At 45.5% G+C, this 27,895-nt stretch overlaps 1 protein-coding gene across 4 annotated transcripts; it reads left to right on the forward strand.

Annotated features, from left to right (window-relative positions):
* The first annotated feature begins 441 nt into the window (after positions 1-441).
* PM20D1 (peptidase M20 domain containing 1) lies at positions 442-27,583 on the forward strand. Of its 4 annotated transcripts, none has more exons than XM_074322110.1 (13): positions 442-717; positions 2,622-2,708; positions 4,366-4,598; positions 4,998-5,084; positions 6,389-6,522; positions 6,823-6,942; positions 7,859-7,934; positions 8,335-8,396; positions 8,643-8,721; positions 10,581-10,652; positions 16,113-16,281; positions 18,423-18,522; positions 24,831-27,583. In XM_074322110.1, exons 1-13 carry the CDS (start codon positions 549-551, stop codon positions 24,853-24,855), a joined length of 1,413 nt encoding a protein of 470 aa, XP_074178211.1. In that variant the 5' UTR covers positions 442-548; the 3' UTR covers positions 24,856-27,583. The 4 variants fall into 4 exon arrangements, with proteins under 4 accessions (XP_074178211.1, XP_019608093.2, XP_019608094.2 ...); XM_019752534.2 differs by lacking the exon at positions 24,831-27,583 and adding an exon at positions 19,702-20,470; XM_019752535.2 differs by lacking the exon at positions 24,831-27,583 and adding an exon at positions 18,672-19,040.
* The last annotated feature ends 312 nt before the right edge of the window (positions 27,584-27,895 follow it).

Here is a 27,895-nt window from a genome sequence, read left to right on the forward strand (position 1 = left end):
CTCACTATGTAAGCTGCTTTATAACAACATACCCCTGAGCTTTATTCCATGTTTTGGTTTGAATGCTCCTGGTTTGCAAACTGTCTTTTTGGTGTGTGCACAATAAATGTTTACTCATTAGTACTTCATTGATTGATTGGTTTTACTTTATGAACCTTTGACAATCCTCGGTCATTTCATGTTACTTTTTCACCCCTTTAATTTGACTTATTGTCATAGAGCAAGGGATTTATCAATATCTTAAAGTAGAAAATCAAGCACAGACACGACCTGCCATAGCGCTGGAGCCCTGCCTCACCTCTGCTCTACACTAGCCTGCGGTAGAGGGCTAGAAGCCACACCCCCAAAAGGCCTTGAGGGTCTGGGGCGGGGCCGTCCGGTTGATTGGTTGGCCCATAGCCCCAGGCCAGCGATGATTGGCCAAGTCTGGAGAATGAGGTGAGGCCAAGGCCTTTGCGGGAACTGGAGCGGTGACTCCGGGAGCACCCAGAGCTCGGCGTTTGGGTCCAGGCTCCTGCCGAGACTAGCAGCGGGGAATCGAGAGAAGCATGGCTCGGCCATACGTTTGCGTGCTGACCCTGGCGGGTTTGCTGCTGCTAGGTTTCGCCACCATCTCCAGATCGAAGTACCCGAGCGGCAAGGAGCGTCAGAGGGCGTCGCGAATTCCTTCTCAGTTCAGCCAGGAGGAGCGCGTCGCAATGAAGGAAGCGCTGAAAGGTGAGCCTGGGTCCCCGACGCCCACCTGTGCTCAAATATGGGTCTCTCTCTCTCCTTAGGCCAACCTATGACTCCCCTCTCACGCCGCAAAGGATCCACTGTAACTCGAGCTCCGCGACACCCCAGCCCAGGCCTCGTCCCCAGCTCAGCACCTTGGCCCGCGCTTGGGACTCCATGCTTCCCCAGACCTGGCTTCTGGGGAATTCGATATTCCTGCCTAGCCTGGAAGCTTCAACTTCCCCTACCCCCGTTTTTATTTGTACTTTGAACCTTTGAAAATTTTTAACTTCTGTTATATCTGCATTATCTTAAGTCTGAATGATCTTAATCTTATCTACAGAGGCGGGAAATTGAGGTTTAGGTCAGATTAAATGATCTTCCCCAGGAACCCACAGCAAGGAGTGGGCACTGGCTGACAAGATCTCTTACCTGGAGAACCTGCTGGACAGGAGTGGCTTCAAGAAGGAGTGTGGCATGTTCCTATTTCTTCTCCTAATTAAAGGCTGTCTCTCCGCTAGATCTCAAACCAAGGCTAAAACTCATTTACCTTCTGAATCTGCATTTTCCAGGAGAAAAAAAGGAAAATTTCTGTTGAGTGCTACTAGATCCTGTGGGATAATGAAATTCTTCTTCATCATTGGTCTTAGCGCCAGTCTTTTCCCTTTCATTAAGTAATGGATTAAAAGAAACTGCCTACCTAAACATGTGCAGGCAGATGCAGAGGCCAAAAGCTAACACCTGTGATTGAATATAAATTGTACAAATGCTGGAGTGATAGCCCTGGGAGGCAGAGCAGTGCTTTCCCAAAGCGTAGTATAAAATGGTCCTCAGAAAGCCATTGGGCAACTGCTCACCAAAGTCTCTTTTCACAGAGGAAAGCAAAAGCTAGATAAGAACCTAGAGTGGGGAGCTTATAGCAATATGACGTGGAACTGAGCAGGGGATACAACACCTGAGGTCAGATCTTGGATCTGCGTCTTGCATAGGCAGTTTATTTTCTTTTTTTTTAACCTGGCTTCTGCATCTATGTTATGGGCTACCATGTAGCATTGATCCTTAGCAAAACTGAGTACAAAAGTCAGTTTGTACTCAGAGGCCCTCCCTTGACATAAAGCATGTTCCAGGTACATTTTTTCCCCACAGTGTTTTGGGGTCACTATCCACTCAAATATTCTCATAATTCACTGTTTCCCCTCCCAGTGGTATTTGCATTTGATAATGGAACTCTAAGAGTACAAAGCCTTCATGGCTCAAAGGAATGAGTCTATTGGCAATTCAGGGACCAAGACATCTGGGTAGAGCAGATGAGATTATTTAGGAGTGAGAAGCTCCTGTGGGAGCCTCTAAATCCACCCCTTCTCAGGCATCATGTGCCCAAAAAGCTGGCCTTGGCCGAGAGACCAATGAAACTTTGGATGAGCCAGTGGATGAGGAATAAAAGCCCACTCTGCACACAAAAGCACACAAAGCCTCATTTGTGGAGGGACCCAGGACAGTGGGCTCCTGATTCATGGAAGGGATGTTGGTTTCAGAGGCAGTGTGAGGTCTTGGGTAGCAATTTATAGTAGTTTCCCACTCAGGGTCAGGGTCCAAATCTACTCCGTTCCCACCCACCCATCCCCAATCTTGGACTTTATTTTCCTTTAAGAACCATATTAGCCTAAACAAACCCAAAGGCCTGCCTTTAAATCCCAGTTCTGCTGCTTGTTTCCGGAAAATCTTGAGCAGCTCACCTAAATTCAAAGCTTGTTTCTTCACCTTTGAATTAGGGAAAACAGCAGTGCCTACCTCAAAGGATTGTTTTGCCCTCCACGATAAGATAATGAATGCAAAAGAAGTTTTATGCACAGAGGGCTGTGGAACAACCAAAGGCTGTTATCATCTGTAATCTCCATCTCTGACAGGTGCCATCCAGATTCCAACAGTGTCTTTCGGCCCTGGGAAGTTCAACACAACAGCCCTGGCTGACTTTGGAAAATACATTCGTAAAGGTCAGCCACAAATTGTGGAAAAGGGGTGGGAGAGATAGGACTGAGGACACTGCTCTTTAACAAGGTGATAAAGAGGTTTATTTTGTGACTGACCAGAGGACGATCTAATTCCTCTGGGCCTCCTTTGAGTTTGTACACAGTGGGGAGGGACAGAAGGAGAATCTAGGAGAGGAGACAGAGGAGAGGAAGACTATATAGATTTGCCCTTGGAAGAACTAAAGCACATAGCTGTGGGATTGGAGTTTCAGCTCTCCCAATCTTCGCTCTAAATGTGTGTCAGTCAGTGAATCAGAAGGTGGAACTAGGAGTGCCTTCTTCTAGTGCAAGTTTCCAGAACTGTACCCCGTGCTCCTCCCACCCCCACCGCTGTACAGACACCGACACAGCAACACACATACACTGCACCTACCCAGGTCCTTCACGTTCATTGCTAACACATTTCTGAGCTTCTAGGCAGTCGGTAACCTTGAACTATCACATTGGTCCTCTCCTCTCCCCCACCACCCAGGAGCTGGAGAAAGATGGGCCAAGGAGGAAGAGGAGACTTGGAACTCCCCTCCCCTCATGTGAAAAGCTCATGGAGACTAGTGAGGCCACCTGACTAAATCAACTAAAAAAACAGCCCCTCCAAATTGTCAGTGGTGGCAGAAGCTGGCCTAGCGGCAGCAAGTAACCCCTCCTCTAACACTCAGGGACAGGTGGGTCTGGGCTCGATCCCCAGCAGCCAGGCTGAGGCCAGGCTGGAAGTCTTTACTAAATCAGAGACAAAAATATGGAAATAAATGTACAGTGATAGTAAACTAGACGAGACGTCTGAATAAATAAAAGCATGTTCCTCTTTGAGTTTTTGTTTTCAGGTATCCGCAGAGGTATTTGTGGATTCTTCCAGCAAAGCCCAGAGAGAGCTCATAATTCTTTCTCCCATGTATCTTAGGTCACCTGTGTTAAGACTTATCTGTAAACTGAACAATTGACCCTGGGAACAGCCACACCTAGATGCAGAAGTGTGGCCTTGTACGACACAGAGCAATCTTTTTTTTTTATTAGTTTCAGGTGTACAAAACAATGTAATAGTTAGACATTTATCATTTATACCCCTCACAAAGTGATAACCCCTCTCCCCCAATCTACTACCCCTCTAACATTGCATATAGCCGTTACATTTCCACTTAGACAGAACAATCTTTTATGTCCATATAACACAAACAGTAGGAGTACTGTTTTTTTAAAAGAAAAATATCTCATATATATTTAACATACATATATATATATATCATGTTTGATTCCAAATAATTTGGATACTGGGCCTACTATATTCAAAATTTAACACACCCCTAGTTTGCATGACCCTCTAACGTGTACTTGTAAGCAAGACCAAGCCAGATCTTGAGCTATTGACTGTCATAATGGTGAAGTCTTGGTATGCATATTATGTAGCAATAGCACATTAAAATGTGGAGAAGAGGAATTTCAGACTGTCTGGGCAAATCAGAAATCAGACTGGCTTTGTCCCAGAAGGCTTCCTAAAGGAGGCTACCTGTTTTAAAAACAAAAAAGAAAAACAGAAAAACAAAGGCCAGGAACACCAAATGGTGGGAAAACCAAAGGAAACTTAAATCTGGCTTTCTCGCCCTGATTTTCATCCCTTTGCTTCTAGCTTTTCCTGCTCTGTTCAAAACCAGCTTTATCCAGCATGAAGTCGTGGGAGAGTACAGCCACCTGTTCACTGTCCAAGGCTCAGATCCCAGCTTGCAGCCTTACATGTTGCTGGCTCACATTGATGTGGTACCTGCCTCTGACCAAGGCTGGGAGGTGCCCCCATTCTCTGGGTTGGAACGTGATGGCTTCATCCATGGTCGAGGCACACTGGACAACAAGAACTCTGTGATGGTCTGAAATGCTGTGTTTCCTTTGCCTGGGGGCCCTAAAGATCAACTCAGGATGGCGGGTGCTCGGCTGACCCCTGGGAGGCAGGAGGTTATGGTAGAAAGAACCTTGGTTCCAGGAGACAGATTCCAACCATCAGCCTGTCACTTTCTTTTCTGGGCCTTGATTTCTCAGCCATGAAATAGGGATTAGATGATAAATTTATACTTTTCTCCAGGTGATAACAGTTTTATGCAGAGCTCTGCTTCCCTAAGTGCCATCCCCTGGGACCATCTGAATTTCTTGTCTTTAAAGAGAGTCTATCCAATCCTCGTGGTACCAGCTCTGAATGTCTCTCATGCCCTGTTACTCCCATTTAGAGAATCACCCTTTCTCCTCTTCCATTGTGCTTCTGTCCCCCAGGCAATCCTACAGGCCTTGGAGCTCCTGCTGGTCAGAAAGTACATCCCCCGAAGATCTTTTCTCATTGCTCTGGGCCACGATGAGGAGGTACAGCCTCTTCACCCTATACCTGTCTCTGAGACCCCTACTGGCTGGGAGCGGTGGTGTGTAGGGGTCTTCACCCTAGTCCAGTTTGTTCCCCAGCTGCAGGGTCTTCAGGACATGGTGTGATGGTTTGCCAGCTTCTCTATACATATGTGTGCGACAACTATCCAAGGTCCTTGACCAAAATGCACATTCCTGGGCCCTGTGTACCCTATTTCCCTGAAAATAAGACCTAGCCGGACCATCAGCTCTAATGCGTCTTTTGGAGCAAAAATTAATGTAAGACCCAGTATTATATTATTATATTATATTATATTATATTATATTATATTATATTATATTATAAGGCCTGGTCTTATATTATAGTAAAATAAAACCGGATCTTATATTAATTTTTGCTCCAAATGAGGCATTAGAGCTGATGGTCCAGCTAGGTCTTATTTTCGGGGAAACACGGTAGATCTGAATTTATTTTAAAAAGATTTTGTTTTTAGAGCAGTTTTAGGTTCACAGCAACATTAAGAAGAAGGTATAGAGATTTCACATATCCCCCCTGCCCCCACACATACACAGCCTCCCCCATTATCACCATCCCCCACAGAGTGGGACATTTGTTACAATTGATACACCTACATTGACACATCATTATCATACAAAGTCCACAGGTGACATTAGGCTTCACTCTTGGTATTTTACATTCAGTGGCTTTAGACAAATATATAATGACATAGATCCATCATTATGGTGCATACAGAGTATTTTCACTGTCCTTAAAATCCTCTGTGCTCTGCAACCACTGATCTTTGTACTGTCTCCGTAGTTTTGCCCTTTCCAGAATGTCAGATAGTTGAAATCATACAGTATGTAGCCTTTCAGATTGGCTTCTTTTACTTAATGACACGCATAGATCTGAATTTTTAACTAACTCCCTGGTAATATCTGAGGCAGGCAGGTGGTCCGTCAGCTACACCTTGAGAAACATTGGGGTGATGGCAAGAGAACTAACAAAGAGATCAATGAATGTGTTTTATTTCCAATGATCCCACTTACTTTGACCCTGGACTAGTCACTTCATTCTCTGGGTCCAAGTTTCTTTATCATGAAATGAGGGGTATTTGGCTCTTCCAACTCTGACATTCCAGGAATCTGTGAGGCAGGATTGTCTAGGGCCTGGACACCCCCCACCCCAAAGAAAGGAAACTGGGCAGGGAGGGACTAGAGCCCTTAGCTAAGCTGAATGGGTCTCCATTAGCTATCTCTGGAGGTCTGGCTGAGAAGGACTGTGACTCTGGATTCCATGTCTGCAGGTGTCAGGGGCAAATGGGGCTCAGAAGATCTCAGCCCTGCTACAGGCAAGGGGCACCCAGATTGCCTTCATTGTGGATGAGGGTGGCTTTATCTTGGATAATTTCATTCCCAACTTTAAGAAGCCCTTTGCCATGTGAGTAAAGCACCCTGCCCCCATCTTGGAAGGAATGCTCGCCCATCCAAGTTGACTCCAGCCTGATAACCTGTAAACCACGCTGAAACAACTCTGTATTTTACTCCTCTTGCTTTAATTTCCCTGAGCTTCTACCAATTCTGGGCTCCCCTTTCGCTTTCTCCTCTAGTGTAGATTTCTTTAAGTAGCATGAAGCTGACCTCCTAGCCCACTAGGCCACTGTGCAGGTGGGCCTGTGGGCCTATGAGATAATTCAGGCTGGGGGAAATCAGGAGGGCCCTCTCTGATCCTCTCCCACAGGGTTTCAGTCTCAGAGAAGGGTTCAATTAATCTCATGCTGCAAGTAAACATGACTCCAGGTCACTCTTCAGCTCCTCCGAAGGAAACGAGCATCGGCATCCTCGCAGCTGCTGTCAGTCGGTGAGCAACCCTTCCTTGTCAGACTCAGGGTGGAAAACCTGGCATTTTCCCACGGAGTCTGAGGAGGCTGAGCTTCCTGCCCTGAAACTGGGCTGAGAAGCCATAGTGGGGGCACAGGGAGGACAGAGCCACCAGTACCCAGGCAAGAATTAGAGGTCACATGTGGCAAGCAAAGGCTAGCAAACAAAAGCTAGGTTGGATAGCTGCAATAGTCCAAAGTCCATAGAAATATAAGCTGGCAATGGCTGGTATGTCATCAAAATTCTCTACCTGCCCTGGCAAGAGGACAAAGATCAATGAAGGCTGTTGGCCATGGGTGAGGACAGCAGGGTCTGTGCCAGCAGAGCTCGCCTCTGGGTTTCTTTCTTTCTTTTTCTTTCTCTCTCTCTTTCTTTCTTTCTTTCTTTCTTTCTTTCTTTCTTTTTTTCTTTCTTTCTTTCTTTCTTTCTTTCCTTCTTTCCTTCCTTCCTTCCTTCCTTCTTTCTTTCTTTCTTTCTTTCCTTTTAGCAAAGTGGGAAGAAGATCTGTATTTATTGAATTAAATATTTAACTGACTCTACCATGTTTAGGCTTTGTGCCTGGTGATAGGCATATAGTCGTGGAAAAAATAGATGGTCCCTTTCCTCCAGGAACCCACAGTTAATAGAGGATACTGCTAGTGCATGGTAAGTGATGTGAGCGTGGGCGTGCCTGACGTGGTCTTGGTAGACAGAGACAGCTCCTGCCGGTGGAGTAGAGCAGCGGTCCTGCTTATGCTTTCAGATCTTCGAATGGTTAGATTGGTGGAGGTGAAAGGGAGGTGAATGGGAGACCTGGCCAGGCTTGTTGAAACGTCTTGTCTCCCTCATTCTCCTCTTCAGACACTGATTTTCGACCATGGTTGGGTAAGTCTTGAGAACTCCCGTTTCTCTTCCAGACTGGAGCAGACCCCAGTGCCGAACATGTCTGGAAATGGGCCATTGAAGAAGTTATTGCAGCAACTGGCTAATGAGGTGTGGAAAGAAGTCTCACGTATTACTTACTGGTCAGCTGTAGAAGAAGGAGAAAGTGTGGCAGAGAAGTAGCCTTTAGAGTAATAAAAGGGCCCGACTGCTTACTAGTGCTCCGCCGGTTCTAGCCAATTCCCAGCCAGTGGCTGAGCCAAGCCACAGGGTCTGGCTTGTTCCTTGGGGTTCTTGATGCTTATCTGAGACCCTCAGACCTAACACACCCAGGCACCCTTTGGGAGTTGGTCCCCACTCATCCTTAACACTGCAGCTGAGGGCCCTCAAGGCAGATCTACAAGGGCCCTCAAGGCAGATCTAAAGTAGCGAGAGACCCGGGCCTTAGGTACAGTGACCCTGTTAGGCGGACCCTTCTGAAAGCCTGCTGACCTGGTTCTTTCCCTTTCAGTTTTCCTTCCCTATCAATATAGTGTTGAACAACCTGTGGCTATTTTGGCCCCTTGTAAGCAGGTAAAGTTTTATCTTTCCTTCCATCACAACCCGCACCCCACACCTACCTCCCACCCAGTCCCCTCTCCTTGACTTAACTGGACCTGACTAGCAATTGCCCCTCAGCCACCAGACACTGTATCTGATGTATGTATAGGATGTCCCTCCTAGTCTTAAAGATCCCCAAGGTTCAGGAACGTGGGTGATCCTCCAACCCATTATTTTCTCCCCATTGGACAACATCTGACATTAGTCCTTTTTCTTTAGATTCATGGAGAGGAATTACATAACGAATGCGCTGGCCAGGACCACTACAGCAGTCACCATGTTCAATGCAGGGGTCAAGGTAACATCATCTGGCTCCTCCCATGGACCTTTCCTCGCTGCCTCCCCACCCCCCTCCAGCCCTTGGCTTTATCTCCTGGCTCCTCATTCCTTCTTTGGTTAGAATCAGAATAGGAAGGCCCAGTGCTAAACTGTCCTGTGTCATCTGTTGGGTAACCCTGAAGAGCAAGAGGTCTAGAAACTCTCTGACATTGCTGGCCAAATTTGTATATTAGTATTTTACGGGGTGTCCATGGTTCCCCTCAGGTTCTTTGGGTCTGTACAAAGAAATAGCCATTACACTAGTGTGAAGTGGGTTTATTTGGGAGTTAATCCTCATGACCTATATTCGTTTAGCATGTTATATATTTACCTCACGTTTTGGTCATATAGACTAAAGCTTGCTAACCTTGCTACTACCCATGGTCTTTTTATTATTCTTTCTCATATTTTGAAAGCTATATCCACCTAACAAATATAACCAGTGATTTTTTTAATGTGTTTTCCCCTGGTGTTACTCTGAATTGAAAAAGAGAAACTCACCGTCCATTTATAAAATCTATAATATTTGTGATATACATAGCACTTAGAATATTCACATTGTCATTCCCAAACGACACTAAATATCGGGTGGCCTCAGCAAACATAAATTCTGTAGAAACAAGTTTCAGGTGAATCAATACTTTAATAAATGTTTATTCCCAGACTACTTTGCAGCAAATTGGTCTGCTTCCAGTTGGGTTGGCCACTCAGAAGCATCTCTTTTGAAAGGAAGGCAAGCCACACTAGTTGGCATGGGCCTGGGCCTTTCTGAATTCTTGAGAGGAGTTAGACCATTCCTATACTACCAGCACCCCCAACACAACTTCACGGAGCACATTCCCCTAGCATCCAGCGTGGCCTTGTGGAGCCCTGCTATTCTGGAGCCCGGGTTGAGTGGGCGTGAACGGTGCCTCAGCATCATTCCGGCATAACTGACTGGAGTGCCCAGTGTGGCAGCCAGAGCTGAGCTGTCTTCACCAGAGGCCGAGAGTGTCCACCAAAATAATAGTACTGTGTCCTTGCATTTGAATGGTGTTTGTATCTGGCCAGAATGCTTGAACATTTGTTACTCCGTTTGATCCTCCTAGGAGTTCTATGAGTATTGTTGCCCCAGCTGCCGGTTAAGAAATACAGGCACAAAGAAGTTGTACTTACTCAAAATCAGGCAGCTAACCTGTAATAGCCCAGTTTTCCTAGTGCTTTTTTGCACCATACCCGTTCGAAGGAAGATATGCAGTTGGAGAGTCTGTTCTCTCATGGCCACCAAGGAAAAAAATCCCACCATAGCTTAACTCTCTTCTGTAATTAGTCCTGGGTTCTTCCTTGTCAGCAAAGAACAGAGTCGAATTTCATAATTGGCTGTGAGAAGCCACCAGCAGGACCATCGTGATCCCCCTCAGGGATCGAACTCGCAGTGATAGGGCCTGCAGAGGCTGCTGATGCCCTGTCCTGAGTAAGCTCTAACACTCGCCCTGCAGAAAGGTCCTGGGCACCCTGGGAACGGGAGTGCACACAGCACTGCCAAGGGCGCTGCCCGGGGCCAAAACGGAGATGTCTGGGTGCTCACAAAGAAAGCACTTTTGCTCTAAGCAGCTCCCTGTGAGCCCCAAGAAGCATAAAGTTCTACCCTAAAGCACAGACACACTTCTAACTCTGAACATAACCACATGTCAAGGGCCCAGGGAAGACAAGGGGGCTGACTGAAAATATTAAGCCTCGGCCCTTTAAATCAAATCAGCTTCCTCTCTCCCTACTGGAGGTCATTGGTATTTTCTGGGCAGGGATCAGGTGCGCGGATTTGAGATTGGCTCAGGCCAGGCTTTGTGGTTTTCCCTCTAGGAAAATGTCATCCCCTCGGTGGCCCAGGCCACAGTCAATTTCCGGATTCACCCTGCACAGACCGTTCAAGAGGTATGTACCATATGTTCCAGACAACTGGTTCAGTATCAGGGAGGTATGGCCTGGGGTTTGCCCAGGCTCTCATTTGTTCAACCAACATTGTTCAAAGGCTTCCTATGTACCAGGTACTTGGCTATGTTAGGCGATCTCTGATTTGGGGGATCTTGGAGTCTGGATAGACAATGAATACTAATAAATGATAAGAATAGCAGCAGACAATCTGGGCTTGTTACGTGTATGGCACTGTCCTGAGGTATATACACACTCACTTCATCTTCACGACCACCCTGAGAGGCAGGAACTGTTTTATCCTCACTTAATGGGGAAACAGAGGCACAGATCAACAGAGCAGTCAAGTACCATGTCCAAGATTACACATCTAGCAGATTAGTTCCAGGCTTAAAGCACATAGAATTATCTCATAGGCCCACAGGCTCACCAGGCACAAAGCCATACTATACTACGATTTTAACAACCTGGGGTGAACAAATGCCCATAAGGACCAGTTTAAAGAAGGGAACTGATGCTACTTCCGAGGGTCAGGAAAGTCTTTTCTGGTCACTGGAAATTTGAGCTGGGACTTAAAGGAGAAATAGGACTCTGCTAGAAGTAAGGCATTCAGAGTAAGACTAAAGTCAAGTAAGGCTGAAGAGTAGGGTGGATTGGGGAGAAGTGATGAGAGATGCAAATGGAGGTGTAGTTTGGGGATCAAGGCCTTCTATGTCATACTGCTGAGTTTGAGCCCTCATCTGTGGACAGATGTGCTGATGGGTTTGGGCTCTCACCTGTGGACAGAAGGGAACTGTCAGAGGTCTTCAAACAGGGCAGTGATCGGCTCAGATTTGCTTCTAGGGAGGCAATGCTGGCAGCAATGCAGAAGGAATGCTAGAGTAGGAAGAGAGAGGAAGCCGCGGTGACATCTCAGGCAGTGGATATAAAGGTCTCAACTGAGGCCATGGTCATGGGGTGGAGAAGAGGGTGCCCACAAAAGGTGTGAGAGAGAGATGGGTTGAGCAGGACGTGATGTGTAATGGATGTGGGGCGAGAGAAGGCAGGATGGCGCCGACGTTTTTCACCTGGGTAGTTGGCCCGGTGCTGATGCCTTTAACCAAGACTGGGAATTCAACAAGGGCAAGTTCCTGAAGAAACACAATGGTTCAGAAGGTTATAACATATTAACAGGCAATTATAAATACCTCAGGTCTGGAGAGAAAATGAACTGGAGATACAGGCTGGAGGGCTATTAACATAACTGAAACCTCTGGAGTCAATAAAATCCCATGGGAAGGATGTGTATGGTTAGGAGAGAAGAGCGTTGAGGACAGAGCCTTGCAATGGTCTGCTACGAACATTAACTTAAAATGTGTAACAATGATGTATAATGACAAACCGTGCTGGGCACTCTGACAAAAAGGGACTGGGTGCTATTAGAGCATATAATGAGGAACCAGACCTTGTGTGGGGTCAGGCCAGGCTTCCCTGAGGAAGTGACATTTGAGCTATAAGCTGAAGAGTGAGTAGAAGGCACACAGAATGTTTCACATCTACCGGCAAGGCCAGCTTTTTTAAACACCAGGTTGAGCTACAAAGAATTCAAAAGCTAAATCTGATCCTTCCAAAAAATCAAGAGGCAACTGCACAACTATCAGGTGAATAATACGTTCCAGAATTAAGCAGAGTTAGGGGTGGATGATGTTTCCTGGGTCTCTGGCACAGATCGTCAAGGGGCAGCCACACATAGACATCTGTGGTCCTTTCTCCCTAAGTTCTTCCCCATGGAAGGTTTTTGTTTTGTCACAGGGTGGGAGGCACAACCCTCATTGCAGAGGGTAGAGAACAGGTTAACAGCTTGCCCAGAGTCGCCCAGCATTACGGTGGGGGGCGGGGGCTGGCGGGGAGGAGCTGGGACTGGTGTGAGCCCTGGGCACTGCTGCTTTTCATCAAGTGCCAACATTTGTCCTCTCCCTGGGGGCTTATGGGCCAGGAAATCACTGAATTCCCCTCATTGAACTTCTTTCCACCAGTTTTTTTCCAGCCTCATTCTAACTTCATGCCCTTTCTAAGGGCTGTTTCCAGCAGCTGGGGCTTTCATCTCTGCAGGCTCTGGCACTCGTCCCTCCTTTCTAGTCCCCTGCCACAGTGGCCTTCCTTCCCGGTCCATCTGATGAAAGCTCTCGAATCCCTAGCCCCATCCTGCCCACCTGCCCAGTGCGGAATGGAAAGCCTCCATCATCCCGAAAGCGCACAGCACCCTTTGTCCCGGTCACTCCTCTCTCTTGTGCGCCAGTTCCGTCCATCAGGGACACTCCCTGCTGGTCTGAGGGCCATGGGTACAGAGCCCTGCGCTGATCCTGCAGGAAAATAAATAGCTCCTAGAGTCCTCCGCCGCCGCCTTCAACTGGTCTCTCCCGTGTTGTGGATTGTGAACGGTCTCCATAGTCTATCTATGTAGGAGGAACAAGAGTCTTCCGAAGTGTAACAGGCCACCCCATGAAAGGGAAGGTTTGCTCTGAACGCGCCTCAAGGGATAGAAATAAGGCCACTAGCAGATGCTTCAGGGGGCCCTCACTTATAGGAGAGTTTTGGAATATGGAGCCTTGGATGGTAATGAGCTCCTCGGAGGCTGGATGTCCACCTATCTACAGTGTAATACAGAAGATTCCTTCCTTCCTCTGTTCCCCAAGTGTTCGCTGAGTGGCTACTATGGTGCAGACATTCTTATAAGCACTTGGGAAAATGGTAAGCAAGACGGCCAAGACTCCCAGTCCAATAGCGCTTATGTTCTAGTGGGGAAGAGACAGCAACAAGTGAGTAGTCAAATAAATGAACAAGGTTATACTTTCAGAGGTTAAGGACCACAGAGAAAATTATAGGATGATGTGTCACAAAGGGATTGTGGGGTGGGGGTGGAGCAATGAGCATCTTTAAATACAGTGGCCAGTCCCCTCGGAGGAGGCATTTACGCTGAAACCTGAGAAGGAGCACAGACCTAGGGAATACCATTCAGGCAGCAAGAACGTCGGCATCTGTTTTGACAGAGGTGAAATTCTGCTGGGTGTTCATGATGTGTCTAGTACTATTATATCCGGTGGAGTATGTGCAATATCAAAAAAAAAAAAAAGAATTGTGCTTAGATGCTACAGGAAGCCATATCTCACGCAGTTCATTATAAGGAGGACATTCATAACTGAGTTGCTCAGAAGTGGAATGGAATCTAGCACGTGATGGTGAGCTCTCTGCCACTGTAAGTGATCGAGCGCAGGTTGGATGACAAGTTGTCCTGGGTGTTCTAATGACACCCATGTGAGCAGCCTCACAGCAGGATGGAAGCTGGACTTACCAGTTTTTAAGCATACATTGTCCTTGACGTCAACAAATTTACAAGCCATTTGAGAGGAAAATACATCCACACATAAAACAAAGAACAACATAACGTTACGGGAATGTGCTACAAGGACTGTAGGAGTTTAGAGAAATGAGAGATTACTGTACTCTGAAGTAATCTTTGGGGTCCCTTTGCCCTTGACCCCCCTCCTCCTACTCACATCGTGAGCCTCTGATTATTGCCCAGGGCGGTCCCTCTATTCTAAACACGCAAATAGCAGCTAACACTTATTGAGTCTTTATGTCAGGCACTGGCCTAAGCACTTTAGGACATACATTAACTCCAGTAACGGTCATGACCACTTACCAGGTAGGTGCTGCTGTTATCTACACGTTAACCAATGAGCAAGCTGAAGCACAGAATGGTTGGGGCCGTGCAACAGTAAGTGGCTGGCTGAGTTTGGCTGACACAAAGTTTGGTGTCACTCCTTAATTTACGTGCACGCCCCTTTCCGTGTTCAGACAGACTGCCTCTTGCCTTTTCTCCATCAGTTTCGTATCCTACCTTCAAATTCTGCCTCAAAATTTGTACCGTTGAGGAATCTGTCGTAAATGCACCCTCTTGCTGGCTCTACTCCTCACCACTTCAACCTGTATGTACTTTGGAAGCAGTTAAGCATTGCCCTGGTGAAGTCAGACTGGATTCAGACACCCAGCCCAGCAATACTAACTATATAACCCTGGGCAAGTTACATATTAAGACAACTCTGGGTATTTTTTTTATTGGTTCACATCTTTAAATTTAATGTCTCCAACATTTCTTGCATGGCTGTCATGTTCTTGACACTGGAAGCACAGAAATGAGGTAGACGTAGGTCTTGCCTTGAGTCAAGAGTGGGGTGCGCCCCTAGCCTAGCAGCTGGTGAGAAGGTGGAGCTCTGGCCTCTCACGCAGGGGGTCCAATCTGTGTGCTTTCTTCAGTTTCTGGGGCAGGAACTTAAGTAATTTGGGTCAGGGGGCAGTGGACACAGTTCCAACCCACATCATAGATAGAAAATGAACTCAGAGGTTGAGACTATCTCAATACTGTGCATTACAGTATTTGGGACATAAGTGCTCTAGTGAAAATAGGCTCTAAGTGAGTTGACCACTCCCCCAAAAATCCAAAAGCAGGGAATTTGGTTTGGCTCAAATGGTGGTTTCTAAGCCAGAAACAAAAACCCTCATTTTCTTTCCAGACTCAGCTTCTAGCATGTTTCTAGGGGATACTGACCTAATTGGGGTATCCTTGAGATAAGACCCCCATTTAAGTGATCCCCAACCATGGGACACTCCCCTATCTAAAGCAGAGGTAGTCCTAAAGCAACTGCTGATTAAATGGGTTGAGACTAGTGCTGGGACTTTCCCTGGGTGGCTGGGTGGGTTTGGGGGCCACCCTAAGCCAGCCGCCTGACCCGTTCCCACGTGGCTCCATGTGACCTGATCCTTAGGGTCTGGTCTACATCCTGCCAGAACTTTTGCTGGATTCAGCTCTAGTCATTGCCGATTGAATTTTCTAGGAGCTTCCTCAGGTTCCTTCCTGTGTAAAGGAGGTAAAGAGAGAAAACTTGACTACCACTCCCCCAACTCCTAACATTTTGTCTGTGTTGAGCTCATCTTCCTGGTTCCAGTGCAGTTGGTTACAAACAGGAAGCAAGGATGCCCAGAGAGGGGAACGAAAAGTGTGTGTCCTGTTCATCACCTGTCTGAGACTATCCCAGGTTGAAGTGAGGTCATCACATCTGTCCTGCTGCCTTGAGATTCACATTCTGCTGACTCTTCTACAATATTACCCAGCCCATGGCTCACAACCCAAGGGGAAAGACACATTTCCTGATTTTCTAGCTCCCCACCTGCCTCATGGCTGTGAGGCAAGGCTCCCAAACATGTAGCCTAAATCAAGCTTGCTGTAGAGTGCTTTCCAGGAAGACCTAGCCTTTCTATCTCCTACAGCTGGTCAGCTGAAATTAGGTCCTAGTGTCACAATGACTTTCCTCTGTTACTCCAGGGCTCTGCTTTGCTTGAGAGAAATCAGGACGGTTTAAATTCTTATGGTACTTGGATAGCAGCTCAATAAGAAATCGAACTCCCTTTGCTTCCTCCCTGGAGGTCCTTGAACTAGTCAAGAACATTGTGGCTGATGACCGGGTGCAGTTCCACGTCTTGGGGGCGTTTGAGCCCCTGCCTGTCAGCCCCTCTGATGACCAGGCATTGGGCTACCAGCTGCTCCGCCAGACCTTACAGTCAGTCTTCCCGGAAATCAACATTGTTGCCCCAGGTAATGACTTCATCAGCTGTGGCTGGAGGGAGGTGGGGGCTGGAACTCTCTCCTAACCAATGTCCACTGCTCCACCCCCACCCCAGCTGTTCAGCCTGAAAACAGCTGGCTGCTTCCCCTCCTGATGAGACTGGAACTGTATTTTCCTCTCAGAGTGGAAGTGAGAGAGCAAACAGGAAAGGAGTGGAAACAATAAATTAGGTCAGTCAAGCCTGGGTTCTTGCTTAACCTAGGCCAGCCGCTCTAGTATGGAGGAGAGGACCAGCCCAGATACCCCGTCCTCTGGAGGAGCCACAGAGAGGGCCAAGTCCCCGCCAGTCTGGTTCTGATCCATTCTAAGATACAGCTCAATAGCCGAGTTCAGAATTGGAAGCCCAGCAACACCTCCTGGCCTACACCTTTTGCATTAACCTCCTTCTGTTCTGCCAACAGCAACGCCTCTATGCACCTTCCCCAGTCTTCCAACATACTTTCCTATTTATACTGCGTAGACAGTGGTTCTTGAATTTAAGAGTGGAAGAGGATCCCCTAAGGAATTTATTAAAATGCAGATTACCTGGACCTATTCCCAAAGATTTGGGATAACCAGCTCTGGAGAGGACCCTGAAATCTGCCTGTAAAGCAACTACCCCGGGGGATTCTCACACCAGATGATGGCTGGCCACAATTAAAGGATGTCAGTCTATGATGTGAGGAGATGCTCTAATGTTAAAAGCTGGGTCCACTTTCCTTTTATCTAGGTTTAGTTATTTATGGGTTCCCTCAAACATTGTATAAGCTCGTCCTTAGGACCCGCCCCTCTGCTTGGCACGGGTGCTTCAAAAGCTTACAGTGAAATTCTACATCCACAAACTCAGGCGTGAAAAACACAGCCTTGTATTTTTAATCAACTTAAATCTGACTGTAATCCCCACTCCTCGAAATTCAACCTCAGAGATTTTTGAGGCCTCCAAGGACCCCCATCACCTCTAGCTTGAATCAGACCCTCAAGGTCTTATGTAGCAACATAACATTGGAGTCCCTTATCCAGAGGTCATTGGTCCTTGTGGTTACCTCTCAGACATCCATTGTCTTAGCTACAAGGTCACTTCAGGTTGGAGATTTCCTCTGATTCATTCCCTGACCTGTTTGGGGAGTGGGATCTCTGATTCTAGACCTAAGATCCCACCTCCCTGAGGATACCAGGCAGCCATCCCCTCTGTGATCTGCCACCTCCTTAGATTCCTGCAACAGAACAAGACCAGGGTCCCTATAATCCAGGGACCCTGGCCCTCACCATCCCATACTCTTCTCTCTTGGCCCTCAAAGGATTTCTACTTTACCCTCTCCCTTTTGGGACATCTGCTATAATCCCATCAACAGAGTTAGGCTCTTACAGAAGAAAAAGATACGCAGCAATCAACTGGTAGAAATCCCTAAAGCAAGCAATTGAGAAGAGCCTAGTTACCCGTTTGAAACCAGGAGTAGAAAATAGAACAAAAGACAAGTTAATATCTCATATCATCCCACCACACTTCAGTTGATGCTCCAAGGGGTCTTTTCCCAAAGAACACTCCTACTAGGGATAAGTCCCAGCCCCAGGTGGGGAGTGGGATGAGCTGTTTCAGAAAAATAGGACACTGAAGAGTATCCTGGGACTTTCCAGACCTGAGGTTTGATTCTCAGAAGATAGCGGGTGAGAATAACTGGAAGTTATATTTCACTTTAAGGGGATTGAATTTTATAACAGTAAAGTTCACCAGAGGGTGTTTATTTCTGATCTAGGATGATACAGAAGAAAGTCAAGGCAATAAAGAAGTGATATCTAGATTTCTCGCTGTCTAGATTTCTAAAATAGCCTGGCTATGTGTATGAAATGAAGTTCTTGGCCTCCCTGATTTCCATGGAGAGAGGACACTTAGCTTTGGACCATTCGGGAGGTATCTCACTAATGCCTTAGGGAGGAGCTTCCATGTTTCTGGCTGAAATGGTATTTCAGTAAGGTTCTGAGAATGGCTAAGCTGAAGGACAAATATCCATAGCTGCCGGTTCCCAGGAGGGCACAGGCCTTGCTCTGCAGTGACCAGCCAGCCCACCTCCCAGCACTTCCTTGGCTTGGTTGCTCACATAAAACCCCATTCCTCTTGATCTTCCCTTTCTAGGTACTTGTATTGCCAACACAGACAGCCGACACTATGTGAACCTCACCACTGGCATCTACCGGTTCAACCCCATCTACCTGCAGCCTCAAGATTTCCGTAGGTGAGTGAGCAAAACAGGCCTGATACAGCTGACCTGTACCTTTCCTACCCCTTTCTCCTGACAGTCCTCAGAATAGGGGAAGGCCAGGGCTTGCACAAACTAAAATGGAGACATTGTAGAAGCCACTGGCCAGCTTTCCTCATTGCCAGAGTCCTGCCACTCCCCAGAATGGATGGGAATTGGCCACTATTTCTCATGGGATGGAGACAAAGAAGATGATTGGGGAGAATCTGGTGGAATTAGGACCTTGGGGCTGCTCCCAGCTCTTCCTCCCTTTGGGAGAGTGCTTACCCTCTGGACCTCATTTTCTCCCCAAAAAGGGGAGACTCCAGAGTTCTTGATTACCACTCAGTAAAATGCAGACACAAGTGAAGTCAAAGGTGGGCATGTGCTTTGAATTATCAGAAGAAAACACGCTATAGGAATCTAAGACATGATCACCCATTTTAACTGCTGTGTGAATCACTATTTTGTGGGTTCTTCAGCAAATTTTAAACCTGGGGTGTGGAGGGATAATTTCTATTTACCTCTCTGCTCCTTGTCATATCCAGACCTGATTTCCCCACAAGTCAGTTGCCAACAGAATGTGGTTTGTTTGTTTGTTTGTCTTTTGGCTTGTTTTAATGGAGGGACAGGTAGCTACTCTTGATTTCCTTTCATCTTTGAAGTTACATGTGTAGTCGGTTGTGTGTTGTGTTATGTTATGTTGTGTGGAGGCAGGTTGAGGGCATGAGCTGTGATAGTGAAGTTCCTAGGTGAAGTAGAGACTCTTCCCTTGTGCCTCTGGTAATGTGGAGATGGGGGTGGGAGTAGCGCTGGCTGAGACATAAGTCTCGCTGGGGACCCTGGCCTAAGAGAAAGAGAATTAGAAAGATCATTTCCCCTCAGAGGAGAAATTATTTGAGTGGTTCCAGAGCAGGAGATGATTTTGAATTCCTCAGGGATTTTCTATTATTTACCCTTACTGTTCTTTGCCGTGGGCACGGATCTCAGAAACATGACCAATATGTCATATAAAACCTCACTTCTTACAAATGGCATCTCCCACCTTGCTACCTACCCCTGGAGGGTCAGAGGCCAGTGGCTTCAGGGGGTCATGGAGTGGGGGGCAGTGCTCTGTAATAACACTTGTGCTTCAGCCGTGGGCTCTCTCCTCTCTTCCCCAAATCTCCTCCTCAGCATCCATGGATTCAACGAGAAAATCTCAGTCCAAGCCTATGAGAACCAGGTGAAATTCATCTTTGAATTTATCCAAAATGCTGACACAGAGCTGGAGCGGGCTCCTCACCAGCATGAACTATGAGGTCCAACTGAATCGGGGGTGCCTCACCCTGGGCCAGGACTAACCCCAGGGTGACAAATCGGGGGTGCCTCACCCTGGGCCAGGACTAACCCCAGGGGGAAACCAATGTTGACAAAACTTTGAGTCAAAACCCAAAGTTGTAATACACTCCCACCCATCTTGGTCACTCCTAAACTCACCCAAAAACAAGGCCAAGCAGTCAGGGAGGCCCAGCAGGAATATTGCTTCTCCCTTCCTTCCAACATATCCATGCTCAATTGACCCTCTTTTTCTGCCTCTTATCCCTGTCTTAGAAGGTATCTGGTTTGTCTGTCTTATGCTAGTTATTTAACTGCTCCAGACCCCAGGCCTGACTTACCCAGTGCAAATTTGGAAAACCTTAACCAGGTGTTACCTGCTGGAACTGTTTTATGCAGGGCACTCTTGCCTGGCTACCGTCTCTGTGGCTTATGCATTTCTTCTTGCTGTAACTTCCTTTCACTTTTCCCCCTCTCTTCTGGGATTACATAGCTGGCTCTTCATCTCTCCTCTCCTCCCCCTGCACCTCACCCCCACCCTTCAATTTAGTCTACAGGACTTAGTCAAATATGATACTGCCTTAATTACCGCAACAATTGGTCAAATAAAGTGATGTGTGCAGCTTCAGCTGGCCACTGAGGGGTGAAACAGGCAGTGGGCTTTGGAGGAACCCCAAACCTCTGGGCTCTGGAGCCTGGAGAACAGTCTCTGTCCTTAGGCTCCTCCCAAAGGCTCCCCAGGCTTTGCTCCCTCCCTGCCCTTTCCCGCCACCTGCTGTTGCTGTCCCACCCCAGAAGGCACTAATGTGTGGAAACGTTTCCGTGGCACCTCTTATGGGCTGAGATCTCCAGGGAAGGGCACTCATGATACAGTCTCTCAGAGAAGCCCAGGACCAACCGGGCCCTGGCCCTGGCATCACGTCCTGGTTCAGACTTATCAAAGGGAAGTGAAAGGCATGGCGCAGAGGAGGGAACTGGCTTGAAGGCCTCTGCTGTGGCTTGTGGGGCATGAGGAGGGGCAAGTTGCCTTCCCGCAGGAGACAGATGGCAGAGCTCCTGTCTTTTCCTGGAATCCAACCCTGAGCATACTTGAATCTGCTCAGTAGCCGCCAGGTGGGGGGCATTGGAAAGGAGCATTTCTTGGTTCAAGGCTGGGAGCTGTGCTTTGTGGATCACAAGGGAGTTGAGGTCACGGAGAGAGACACAGAGTGAGTGGGGACTTGAGAGGCTTCCCCTTTCTTTGCTGACCAGACAAGGACCTTCCATGCCCTCCTGGGGTTTGACAGCAATAGGCGCCTTTTCCCTTCTCACAACCCTCGACCCCCTCCTGACCCCAATTCATTACCTCCCTCCTGTGGCTGTGATCTAGTCCTTGGTGCTCAGGCTTAATGAAAAGTGTTAGAAACACAGTGCTGGGGTTATTTGAGCTTTTTTGCTACTGCCCCTAAGATTCACATTCCTTCCCACACCTTCCCTTTTTTGGCCAATTCAGTACTTACTCAGCCTTTGTTAAAGAGTGAGTTCAAGAACAAAAATAATCCTTCACATTTATACAGAGCTGTAACTGAGTGTTTTCATACACCTTATCTCATCGGATCCCAACAACAGCCCCGTGAAGAAGGTACTGTTACCCCTTCTTATGGGGGAGGAATGGGTTCTCAGAGAGGTTACACATCTATGTAGCTGGGGGTTAGACATCTACCCATGTCACCTGGCCCCGAACTCACTCTTACTCCATGATCCTAAGTTATTGATGGAACCTACTTCCCATTGATTATTTTATTTAATCCTGGCAACAACTCTAAGGTATTATTGGCCCTATATTACAGAAGAAGCAGCTGGAGACTCAAAGGTTAAGTATTTGTCCAAGGTCATGCAGATGTTAGGGGCAGAGTCTATCTGAATTCAATGCCTATGCTAATTGTATGGAAGAGGAAACTGAGACTCAGAGGAGTCATTTGCCTAAGATCACAAAGTTCTTAGCAGGCAGCACCAGAATTCCAAAGCAGGTCAAAAATCCCCAAGTTCAGTGCTTTTTCAATTGCACTGCACTGTCTGCCCCAAGAACCTGTGGCGTGTGGCTCATTCATTCTGGTCCAGGGCAATCTCAAAGACAAAGGCTGTTCTACCGTAGTTTTAGTTCTTTGCTCAAGCTGTTTATGTTCCTCTGGCTGACCTCTACCTTTGCCACCATTTCTCACCAGCCCCAGCCCCAGCTCCTGGGTTCAGCATTTCTGCCTTCTCTGAGTTTGGGGACAGCCAGGTCTCTAAAGATCCACGAGATAACTGGGAAAAGAATAAGCAGGGGACCTGGTCCCCATCTGTTCTCACACTCTCTTCTAGCATCAGAAAGGATAGTCATCTGAGTCCCAGAGTGGGAAGAAGCCCTTGAGAGGGAACTACTCCAAATCCTGGCTCTGAGAACACAGACACTGCAGCCCTATGGCCCTGGAGGCTTTTCTGGAGAGAGTGGCTGAAAGTGCTGGCCAGGCTAGGACAACATGAGCCCTAAGACTCTGGGCAGGATGGGACAAGGGATCTGGGACTTTCCTCAACCCTTACCCCCATCCATCTACTACTCCCCAAACCTACCTTGGGGAACTCCAGCAGTTAATCAAAGGTACACCCTACACCGCCATCAAGCACTTAGCTCAAGATTCTTATACTCACTCCATACGCTTGGAAGGAAAACAAAATATTCATAAGCAAAGAGAATAAGAAAGAACAGGAATAAAGTTTGGCTGGAGTCCCTTGATTTTGAAACTGGGTTGCTAAAAAAACTTGACATTCTAGATCCAGTATTATTTTTTTCCAGAGGAGATAATAGGAAGAGACTCAAGGAGACTCAAGGGAGCTGTGCTTTGTAGATCACAGAGTTCCTACTGAAGAGCTAAACACTTTATTAATTTTTTGAAAATTTAAATCTAATTAAATGTTTTAATAAAAATGAAAGTATTTACAATTTTAGTGTTCAATGTCCATGTAGTTGTCAATTAAGAGGATACGTATCATGTTTCATATATGTTACATCTAGACCTACAAATATAAAAATGTAAGAATAATATAAATTGTTTAACACTACAAAATATTCCTCAGCTACCATGTGCAATGTTGCAAATAACTACACTACTTTATGAGTACTTCCAGAACCAGAAGTTGGAAATCAAAAAAGGAGCAAGAAAAATGAATGTTCGACACTACTGGGAAATAACATGTCATGCAGGAATCTATTGTAGTCATGCAACCTGAGAGGAAGGATTTGACAAGTCAATTTTCTTTTTTCTTACCTAAGCACTTTAATAGCTCAGTTCCTCCCTGCACTTCAAAACCATGTCTGTCTCCAAGTTCACACTGACATAACCCACAAAACATCAGTGTTCAGATGTAATTTTTTTTTCTGAAAACATAGGGCAAGATATATGAAGAAGTGTTTCTCTGGAGCCTGAAGTGTGTTAGTCTCAAGAGCATGTGTTTAGGGTGACCAGTTGCTCTGTGCTGAGTACTGAATCCCAAGTGACAGAAACACCCCTGGGTTTTAATAGATTTAATTTTTTTATGGTTGTAAATATGGTACCTTCTAAAGCAAGAAGCCCAGGGCAGGGGGCTCTCTTGCCCAGATCTAAGAGAGAAGGTCTTATTTTATATATCCCATTGTACCTGGGCTGGGAAATCAGGGAGGCCTCTGTGGTGAGGAGGCCATGAATAAGCTAAGACTTCAAGATTGAATAAGAGTGATGCAATATACAGAGAACCCTAAAGAGTCCACCAAAAACTATTAGAACTGATAAATGAATTCAGTAAAGTAGCAGGATACAAATACTAATATTCAGAAATCAATTGCATTTTTATACACCAGTAGTGAACTATCAGAAATAGAAATTAATAAAATAATCCCATTTACAATTGCATAAAAAAAAAAAAAAAATCTAGGAATAAACTTAACCAAGGAGGTAAAAGATCTATACTTGGAAAATTATAAGACATTGAAGAAAGAAATTGAAGAAGATACAAATAAATGAAAGCATATACCGTGCTCATGGATAGGAAGAATTAACATTGTTAAAATTTCCAGGGTGGCCCGATGGCTCAGTTGGTTAGAGAGCAAGCCCTGAACAACAGGGTTGCCAGTTCGATTCCCGCATGGGATGGTGGGCTGCGCCCTCCACAACTAGATTGAAGACAACAAGCTGCCACTGATCTGCTGGAGGGGTGGCCGGATGTCTCAGTTAGTTAGAACACGGGCTCTCAACAACAAGGTTGCTGGTTCAATTCCCATCCATAGGATGGTGGGTTGTGTCCCCTGAAACTAAAGACTGAAAACGGCAACTGGACTTGGAGCTGGACTGCGCCCTCCACAACTAGATTGAAAGACAATGATTTGGAACTGATGGGCCCTGGAGAAACGCACTGTTCTCCAGTATTCCCCAATAAAAATTAAAAAAAAAAATTTTTTTTCAGTATTACCCAATACAATCCCTATCAAAATACCAATGGCATTTTTCACAGAACTAGAACAGATAGTCCTAAAATTTATATGGAACCATAAAAGACCCCAAATAGCCACAGCAATCTTGAGAAAGAACAAAGTTGGAGGTATCACAATACCTGATATCAAACTATATTAATCAAGGCTAGGGTAATCAAAACAGCATGGTACTGGCATAAAAACAGACACATAGGTCAATGGAACAGAATAGAAAGCCCAGAAATAAACCCACACCTATATGGTCAATTTAATCTATGACAAAGGAGGGAAGAATATACAGTGGGGTAAAGACAGTCGCGTCAATAAATGATATCGGGAAAACTGGACAGATACATGCCAAAAAATGAAATGAGACCACCTTCTTAAACCATGTATAAGAATAAACACAAAATAGATTAAAGACTTAAATGTAAGACCTGAAACAATAAAACTAAAAGAATACATTGGCAGTAAACTCTCTGACACTACTCTTAGTAATATTTTTTTGGCTATGTCTCCTCAGGCAAGGGAAGCAAGAGAAAAAATAAAGAAATGGGACTAATCAAACTAAAAAGTGTTTGCACGGCAAAGGAAACCAACAAAATGAAAAAACCTATTGAATGGGAGATGATACTCACCAATGATATAGTCAATAAGGGTTTAATATCCAAAACATATAAGAATATAAGAAATTCATACAATTTAACACCAAAAAGACAAATAATCCAATTTAAAAATGGGCAGAGGACCTGAATAGGACATTTCTCCAAAGAGAACATATAGATGGCCAACAGACATATGAAAAGATGCCAGCATCACTCATCATCACAGAAATGCAAATTAAAACCACAGTGAGCTATCAGCTCACACCTGTCAGAATGGCTATCATCAATAAATCAACAAACAAGTGTTGGTGAGTATATGGAGAAAAGGGAACAATTGTGCACTGTGGGTGAGATTGTAAATTGGTGCAGCCACTATGGAAAACAGTATAGAGGTTCCTCAAAAAAATTAAAAATAGAACTACCATATGACCCAGAAATCCCACTTTTGGGTATTTATCCAAAGAAATCCAAAACACTAATTTGAAAAGATGTATGAATCCCTATGTTCACTGCAGCATTATGTACAATAGCCAAGATATAGAAGCAACCTAAGTGTCCATCAATAGACTATTGGGTAAAAAAGATGTGGAACATATAAACAATGGAATATTATTCAGCTATAAAGAGGGATGAAATCTTACCATTTGCAACAACATGGATGGACCTAGATGATGTTATGCTAAGTGAAATAACTCAAACAGGAAAAGACAAATACCATATGATTTCACGTATATGTGGAATCTAAAGAACAAAATAAATGAACAAACAAAACAGAAACAAATTCATAGATACAGAGAACAAACTGATGGTTGCCAGATGGGAGGGTGGAAAAGGTGAAGGGATTAAGAAGTACGAATTGGCAGTTACAAAATAGTCATGAGGGGATGTAAAGTATAGCACAGAGTCAAAAATATTGTAATAACTATGTATAGTGCCAGGTGGGTACTAGACCTATCGGGAGGATCACTTCGTAAATTATATAAATGTCTAACCACTGTGCTGTACATCTGAAACTAATAATATTGAACGTCCCTGTAATTGAAAATTTTAAAAAAAAAATTTTTTTTAAGATTGAATAAGAGTTAACAAGTCAAAGAGTTGCAGGGAAGGTGCCAGAGAAAGAGAATAGAGTGCGCAGAGACTGTGAGGCAAATGATAGCATGATACCTTCAGGAAACTGAAAGGAGACCTGTTTGGGCCTTGTAAGTCGGGGCTTTGACTTAAGAACAATAGGAAAGGGAAGAAGAGGTAAAAGGTTGTATCTTCCTTCTTTCCTTCCTTCCATCTTTCCGTCCTGTCCTTCCTTTTATTCCTTCTTTCTAACATTTATATAGTGATTCCTATATACCATGTGATGTTCAAAACGATATATGTAACTCACATAAGAAACTCATTTAATCCTAATAATTAACCTATGAGGTATGCCATTGTGATATAACAGCTGAAAAATCAAGTCAGTGAATTGGAGAAGGCTCTGTAGATTAAAAAATTATTTAGGGGGCCGGCCCAGTGGCTCAGGCAGTTGGAGCTCCGTGCTCCTAACTCCGAAGGCTGCCGGTTCGATTCCTACATGGGCCTGTGGGCTCTCAATCACAAGGTTGCTGGTTCAACAACTCGAATCCCGCAAAGGATGGTGGGCAGCGCCCCCTGCAACTAAGATTGGACAGGCACCTTGAGCTGAGCTGCTTCCCGGATGGCTCAGTTAGTTGGAGCGTGGGCTCTCAACCACAAGGTTGCCGGTTCGACACCTGCAAGGGATGGTGGGCTGCGCCCCCTGCAACTAGCAACGACAACTGGACCTGGAGCTGAGCTGCGCCCTCCATAACTAAGATTGAAAGGACAAAAACTTCACTTGGAAAAAAGTCCTGAAGTACACACTATTCCCAATAAAGTCCTGTTCCCCTTCCCCAATAAAATCTTTTTGAAAAATAATTATTTAGGTTAGTCATTAAGTAAATGCAAATAAAACTGCAAAATTATACCCTAGGTTGGCCATAATCAAAGAAAAAAAATGGAAAATAACAAGTGTTGGTAAGGGGGAAATTGGAAACCTTATACATTTGCTGGTGAGAATGTAAAATAGTGCAGCTGCTGCAGAAACAGTTTGTTCTTCAAAAAGTTAAACATAGAACTGCTGTAGCACCCAGCAATTCCACTCCGAAGTATATTCTCAAAAGAATTGAAAACAAGTATTCAAACAAAAGTTTATACACCAATGCTCATAGCAGCACTATTCATAATAGTCAAAAGGTAGAAAAAACCCATCTGTCCATCAGCAGATGAACAGATAAACAAATGTGGTCTATACATACTATGGACTATTATTCAGCCATAAACAGGAATGAAGTACTAATACATGCTACAACATGGATGAACCTTGAAAAACGTATGTGTAGTGAAAGAAGCCAGACACAAAGGTCACCTATTGTATGGTTCCACTTATATGAAATGGTCAGAATAGGGAAGCCCATAGAGACAGAAAGCATACCAGTGGTTGCCCAGAGCTAGGGGCTGGGGGGAGTGGCGAGTGACTGCTTAATGGGTAAGAGGTTTCCTTTTGGGGTGATGAAAATGTCTTGGAACTAAATAGAGGTGATGGTTGTACAACACTGAATATAATAAATGCCAATAGATTGTATGCTATAAAATGATTAATTTTATGTTATGTGAATTTTACTTCAATTAAAAAAAATCAAAAAAGTTGGAGGTGGAGTCAATGGATGGCACTTGGTGATTGATGGATGGTGGACTGGAGGGGAAGTAGAGGAAGGAGTCAAAAATGGTTAACTTGAGCAAATAGGAGATTGACTCCATTTACTGAGATGGGGGAGACTAAAGAAGGAGCAGTATCCAGGAGATGATGAGCTCCATTTTGGATATAACGGGTTGAAAGTGCTGAGACATCCAAGTCTAGAGCTCAGAAAAAATATCTAAGACAAAGATATTTGGGAGTCATTAACATCGCACTGTAAACTGATACTAG

The sequence above is a fragment of the Rhinolophus sinicus genome, linkage group LG17, assembly GCF_036562045.2.
Source record: "Rhinolophus sinicus isolate RSC01 linkage group LG17, ASM3656204v1, whole genome shotgun sequence".
Taxonomy (NCBI): Eukaryota; Metazoa; Chordata; class Mammalia; order Chiroptera; family Rhinolophidae; genus Rhinolophus; species Rhinolophus sinicus.